Raw genomic sequence first — 6,602 nt, 5'->3', positions numbered from 1 at the left:
GAGTGCACTCTCCAGCAGGCTTTAGCGTTGAGTTGCCACATCGCCGAAAGTGAAGTGGTCCAGATCTTGTTGCCCGTAGGTGCTGTTCCCTTCCTACTAGATGCACGATGTTCATACACAGTTCACAGGTGTTAAAGTGCCTTCAGTTCTTACACGGCCAGTCGAGGGAGCTAGCCAGCCTCACTCCTCGAGATATCTTGTTCACCGAAGAGGGTGAAATAAAGATCGGTACGTTTGTCCCAACTGCAGACTGTACAACACTGACATCAAGTGAGGTATAGCGGGTATTGAGAACAGTCGCCAAATCGACCAAGTCGACCCTTCCCGTGTCGACGCAATGGCTTCTACTTTCAATGCTCTCCGGTCGATTCTCGATAAGATCATGCAAAATAATGGATCCAAATTCACCTGGAGCCAGGAGATGCAAAGCTTTGAATCGGCGCTGGCCAAGAGCAACTCCGCGCGGTGTCTGGACAATCTATTGCAGGTAAGTTGGTTCATATTCCAGCTTCGTCGTACGATGTGGCTGCTGACCAGAAAGCACGCCTTTTTTGGACAAGTGACCGAGGAGGGAAGCCTGAAGTTACTGGTAGAGTTGGTGAACGAAACCATTTTCCACGAAGTCCAAGTTCGGCGCGAGGGCACTCTTGCCAGGGCAAGGCCACTAGGGAAGCTTGCGACGCCGTCTACAACATAGGTGGATGTCAATGCAGTAGCATCAAATATGCAGTTGTATTATGGAGGCTTTTGGACCAGGGTTGCAGATAGCTCGTGTAAAGATTTTCAAAGCGCGTGCCTCCCTAGTATCTAGCCTAGCATGCCTATCTCCGCACCACTAGCCTAGGCACAATACATCTGACAAGTCAAACTCTGGCAATTGTTCCAACCAAGTGCTTCGTAGTGTACTGTATACCCGAAACAGAACGAATAAACGGAAGAGGGCGCCATCGTCACTTTAAGGATTCAAAACATGATCCGAGTGGTTGGGAAGGGTAGGGGCCGAACCACGCGAAGGACGTTAATGATGTTATCTTCCAGCCTGCAGCCCCTATAAGCATTGGCTGCGAAAGCTTCACCCAGCGATATGCTCTGTAATATGATGCATGCCATCGACATTACAAAACTACGAGATCGTATTTGGCCTTCTTGTTTGCGACGTGGACGCATAGCTTCAGGTCGCACTCGTCGGTTGCCTTTTCGAGGAATGATAAAATCTTGTTAACAACAGCCGCTCTATCGACTCGCTACTAACTTGCCTTCATTGACACATCCAGTGACTTGACGGGCAGGTTTTCCAGGGGAGTTGGGCCTCGGAGCTCCACCTTCCCTGTCCTGCACTTGTAGCCATCAGACTCCTCATGACCGTTGCCAGGGCGGTTGATTTCAGTGTGTCGGCATTCATGTCAGACGTTTTGATCTGGTAGCTCTGTTCTACACTGGCTAGTATGCAAGGTTAGTGGACCATACTCTCGATGACGATAATGGGAGGGACCGACTTACCTAGGCGGACCTGCCCCCTTTTGCTCAGCCAGACCGTGTCCGGCCCCAGAGTGGCCAAGGCTCTTCCCTGATCACGCAGGAATCGTATTCCATCCAGGGTCTGTTTTCCTCAGTATCCATAGTCTTGAGATCGTCCGATGGCCGCCAGTGGCACTCACCGACCGGAGAACGCACGCCAGTTCGGTCTCGTTGACCGGCCACGGAGCGGTTAAAATATTGTCCACCGTGATCTCCATCGGCTCTCATACGAGATATAGCTGGTTCGTATCGTAGTACGACTTCAGAAGACGTGGAAATATAGAATGAGAAAGTTGACTTATAATCTCTAGAAGGCCTTGGATCTCTGGGATTGATCCATGGAAAAGCATTGGATGTTCACGATTATCCGTTTGTGCTTTCGACGCTGGGCCAGGGTGATTTGTTGTCCGCGACGAACCCTGGCTCGTGGTACGTACACATCCCACGGGTCCTGCTCACAGCAGTTCAGGGTTGAGAGCGCTTTGCGACTATCATTTGTAGGTGGGGTTGGCTTTGACGTTCCTCTAATGTCTAGTTCGGCCGATCGTCGAGACGCTCCGGCTCCAGCTGAGGCAAGGGCGGGTCTGGTTGCTGCATCCTTGCCCAATCAAAGAGTCCGTGGACGACTCTTGGGATGATGTGCCATGCTGAAAGGGGTGTGGTGTTTCTGACAGAGGAGCTACCGGCCGCAAAGATGTAGCTTGCCGGTTTTATATGCTTACGGGTACGTCCGAGCCTCAGTCCGCCCTTACAGTTTTGGCATTTCTCTCACGCCCTCGGGATGACCACTGGTGTATTATCCAGCAAATCCTTACGGTTCATTGGTTAGGCTTTTAATTACCCATCGCAGCCATCACAGGACAAAGTTCACTGGGTAACGCGCAAAAGCCTTTGGAACGAAGGGTTTGGCGCCAATACCGTACTATGAGGGGGAAAAGAAATTATGATCGATGTTGTAATATGAGGCTGGTGTGGATCAGGAACCAAGCCGAACCATCGGAATTTATCCCGAAGTATGTATACGAAGAATCAACTTGATTTCCAATCAAGTTGATCTTCTCGTTGTATATATAGCCTCATGTTTCCCTCTGAATAATAATAATCAAGCTTCTCTTGAACTACAACAGTCGGGAAACCACCCCCACCCCCCTTCCTTAGAGCTTGGATTGCGCGGACTTGGCAAGAGTCTTCGTGGCTCTGGTTAATTGCTGATTATCTGAGACTGGCAGGGAAGGAGCTTTGACCAACCGGGGAACTATAAGGCAGCTTGCAAGTGCTAAGAACTACCGAGGTGGTTCAACGAACGCTCAACTTGCCAACGAGTCGCATCCCTGCCTGTCTCGCGTCCAGTTGGGGTCTTGATAATCGCTTGCCGACCCTGACTATCCGCGCTGTCTGGCCGTCGTGCCGCGGACCGGCGACGCGTGCAGGGGCTGGTCGCCTCACGTGCATCGGTCGTGGGCTCCCGCCTGGACTGTACTCGGAAGGGGTGGGGGTGCTGATCGAGACACGACTGAGCCAAGCCCCTCGCCGGTCATGAACCGGTGGCCTGGGGATTCGACGCGTGCGCCGCGAGGAGGACTTGCGAAGCGGAGGGCGGTGCCGTCTAACATCCCTCTGCGGAAGCCGATACTTGGTTCATAGAGATTCTTTCGAACGGGGTTTGCGCTTGATGGAGTACTTTTTCGCCCTCTGTGGCCACGTCAAATGGAGATTGCGAGCTATCCATGAAGGATACTCATCTTCCTCGCTGGGCGTCCAGGCCCGATAGCGTCTCTTGGCCATGGGAGCAAGGATTCAGTAACGTGGTCGAAGCGGGAGGACTGCATTCGTGGGACGGGCGGGATCGTGCGACCGCAAGGCCCAGGTGTATTTCGCTGTACGGAAGACGTACCAGCACGCCAGGCTAATGAAAGAGGAGGGCAGACCAAGAAACACTTAAGTGGGAGGATTCATGATCCATGACATCTTGCCTGGTCAATGCCGTCCTACCGATGCAACGGTCCCTCGTAGCCCACGCACGTAGCCCGCTGCCCACATGCCCGTTACCCAGGGTTATCTTTCCAGACGAACACCACCGGATGCGATGTTCAAGGAAGAGCACATCGAACTATGGGACGAGTGGGTCTGTTTCAGGGAACCCAGGCTAAACGAACGGGGTGTAGATCTGAGTAAGTTGAGTTGGTCATTTGACCGTTCTGGGACGGGAAATACCTATGGTGCTTTGGCCGGCAGCTGTGCAAGTTTGTCGCAGACCTCGCCCATCAATGCCTCACCAAATCAACCATGGTGAGACCGGGTCACGTAGGCGGACGAACCCACGGGCAGCTACCGCTGACGGGGAGTGGCAACGATATTGGACTCTCAAGTTGCCCGATTGCACACCCACGTGGACAACGGACGGGACGCCACCTTCAGATCCACGAGAAGGTTGTGTCAACCAGCTAAAGGATTACACTTCGAATTCTTGTCCGCCTCTAGGATGTAATCGTTCCTCAGCCGGTCAAATTCGAGAATGAGATCCGCTGAGCGGATTTGCTGCTTCGTGATGATGATGATGGAAAGAGAGAGAACGAGTGTTGCTTCGAAAATGCGCTTTATATAAGTTTGCCGGAAATCATTCAATATTCCGAGAGATGTACGCCACAAACTCGGAATTATTCAATCGGAGGAACACCATTTCTTGGTCTCGCCTTTGAGTAGCATCCTCAGTTTCCGAATGGGATGGCCAACTTTTTTTTTTATTTGCATCTTCAGCCGTGGTCAGTGAGGCAGGGTTTAAATGTAAACACGGAGATTTTTTGACGATCAATAGTAGGTAGATTCGGCAACGCTGCATTCTCAGGATTAGCTGCGCTCGGTGGTCAACAACATCTATCAACAGAAAACCGCTCTTCCCAGCGCAGTTGACCTACAGAGCTACACCTGAACTTGTAATCGAATGTAATCGAAGGGAGCCCTTTTGAAATGCTCAATACCTTCACAAATGTCTACCACCTTTACCCGTGTACCGCCGCTGGCTGGAGAGCATATACTTCCCTGGTATTCAATATCTTCCTAATATATTATTCATGGAAATTGATATTATTTATAGTATCTGGCTGATGATAACACCGCAGCGTGAGGTGAGTTACAGTTACTGTAATTTCTGCACGTGGATTAAGAGATCTTCACTCATCAACCTTGGGGAGGAAATGGGAGGGTGGCAGAGCGGGGTCGGAGGCGGCGAAGCTGCAAAGAGCAACAAGGGCCCGTTTAAACGGGATCGTCAGCCGTTCAGACAAGGTCATTGATTACATCTAATGCCCCATCATTTGTCAGATGGTGCTTTTTGGCAAGTGGATGCGGCCATGATAAGAGACGAAGTGCGATGAGAGCACGACGTGCTCCGTGTTCTTGTCCTTCGTTCGTTGAGAGCTCTATACGAATTTAGATACGTCATAGGTTAAACTATTCGACAGTTTTGAATGTGGAGCTGTTAATTCTATCCGAAATTGTAGTCGCCCCGGACCATGATGCTCTACCGAAGGGAAGTGCCTTGTCACCAGAGAACGCGGCAGTTGCTCAACCTGACTGGCTTCACCGTCCTTGCTCAATCCTGCTACATAACACAGAGTCGCAGTTATTATACATGCGGTTGACTAGTCGAACCAGAGTCATAACGTATATTGAAAAGTTCATGCTCAAGGCTTTCACAGCATTGCAAGTTATGGTACAGATTTACCACCAATTCTGGTAACCCGGAATCGTCCAACTTCGACAGAAGTACGGCTTTCGCTGCTAACCTGCACGCGCATGAGCCATCCATCGAACTGGTACTGTACGAACTTAACTTGACAGACGTAGTAGAATATGATGTTGTGGATCAGTTAGTTCGACAAGTAATCGTCCGCTAAATCCTCGTCCCTAGCGGTGATATGCAGACAACTACCGTACTATCGCTATCTGTCAAAATCAGCCATGTCCCCGTGTTCTTTTCAGCTGGCTGCTATGCTCATCGGTCCGCAACCCCTTGGGCTACTCTTACTTTACAACTCGAGGATACGAACTATTCTCTCATTTATAGAATACAGGATGTTAAAGCAAGCAGTCAAGGAAATGAGGGATTCGCTCACAGCACAGTACTGTAAGAACTACTGTATCACCGTAGATTTTGGGACCCAAGGCAAGAATGTGGCGGTATGGCTGATCACAACGCCACTGCCGGTCAGCCCTCGCGGCAGCAATATCTCCATGCCGCCGCTTTGGTGTTTTGTCCACTTACCATATGCTGCTTTCAACTGTAATATGGGAAGGTATACTCCAAAGGTATTTAAGATACGGTGATGCCGGGTGCGACATATCGGAGCGGCTAACGATTCTCGCGGCCATGAACTCCCGCACGGCTTCTCCGGCAAACTCAGTCACAGTGTCCGCCTCGAGTCCGGCGTCCATTGCCGGGCACACTCGCTATATAGAGATGCTGTTGGAAGTCGACCATATGCCGTGGGTCTACAACATCATTGCCAGCGTCGCACACTGGGTGCTCCTTGCGGGATATCTAGTGATTCCTGGAACATTTACCTCCTTGCAGACGTCGGAAAAACTCAAGCAGGCTCTAATTGACAACGGTGCTAACAAGGCCGTGTTGAATAATATTCAGAACCCGCCCCTCCTCGCGATTGCCTGTGTGTTCTTCGCAGTAGGGACTACGCTTCTGACATGGCTTTGCTGGACATGGCGCAGCAATTACATTTGGCTCGTCGGTCGGGTATTTATGTACGCAGACCCAGCTATGTATCTGTACACCCATTGTTCCGTATGAAAGCTGATTGGAGTTTAGGCCGGTTGCGATGAATGCAGCTGCGGGCCTCGCTACAACATTGATCAATGTATACACCGCGCAATCAGCCACTTGGTCTATCATGGCTCTGGTCACCACGGTGATGGTCGGAAGTGCCTTTTTAGTTTCGTTATCGCTGACGGTTCTGTATAAATACGTCTTGTTAAAGAAGGTCGAGGAGGAGCACGAGATGGAAATGCGTACCAGGACGCCTACGTCGACCGACAATCATTCTTGAACACGGGGGAATAATCCCTTGTCA

The 6,602-nt window shown here is 50.8% G+C and overlaps 3 protein-coding genes across 3 annotated transcripts; 2 read left to right on the top strand and 1 right to left on the bottom strand.

The window, feature by feature from the left end:
* Window positions 1-986, top strand: BDQ94DRAFT_155865 (uncharacterized protein; the record flags this gene model as incomplete). Its single annotated transcript, XM_026768545.1, has 4 exons — window positions 1-75; window positions 129-228; window positions 282-487; window positions 542-986. Coding segments are annotated over 4 exons (537 nt in total), but the record flags the coding sequence as incomplete, so codon positions are not given.
* Window positions 987-1,258: 272 nt separating this feature from the next.
* Window positions 1,259-1,736, bottom strand: BDQ94DRAFT_176552 (uncharacterized protein; the record flags this gene model as incomplete). The annotated part of the gene is made up of 3 exons (XM_026772720.1): window positions 1,259-1,440; window positions 1,501-1,600; window positions 1,659-1,736. 3 exons carry the CDS (start codon window positions 1,734-1,736, stop codon window positions 1,259-1,261), a joined length of 360 nt encoding a protein of 119 aa, XP_026619233.1.
* Window positions 1,737-5,887: 4,151 nt separating this feature from the next.
* On the top strand, window positions 5,888-6,578 carry BDQ94DRAFT_176551 (uncharacterized protein; the record flags this gene model as incomplete). Its single annotated transcript, XM_026772719.1, has 2 exons — window positions 5,888-6,276; window positions 6,341-6,578. The coding sequence occupies 2 exons, from the start codon at window positions 5,888-5,890 to the stop codon at window positions 6,576-6,578; spliced, it is 627 nt and encodes a 208-aa protein (XP_026619232.1).
* Between the last annotated feature and the right edge of the window lie 24 nt (window positions 6,579-6,602).

This window comes from Aspergillus welwitschiae (genome assembly GCF_003344945.1).
Source record: "Aspergillus welwitschiae strain CBS 139.54b unplaced genomic scaffold BDQ94scaffold_185, whole genome shotgun sequence".
In the NCBI taxonomy this organism is placed as follows: domain Eukaryota; kingdom Fungi; phylum Ascomycota; class Eurotiomycetes; order Eurotiales; family Aspergillaceae; genus Aspergillus; species Aspergillus welwitschiae.
Note: the sequence above shows the minus strand (reverse complement) of the source record. Positions and strands in the feature narration are given on the sequence as shown.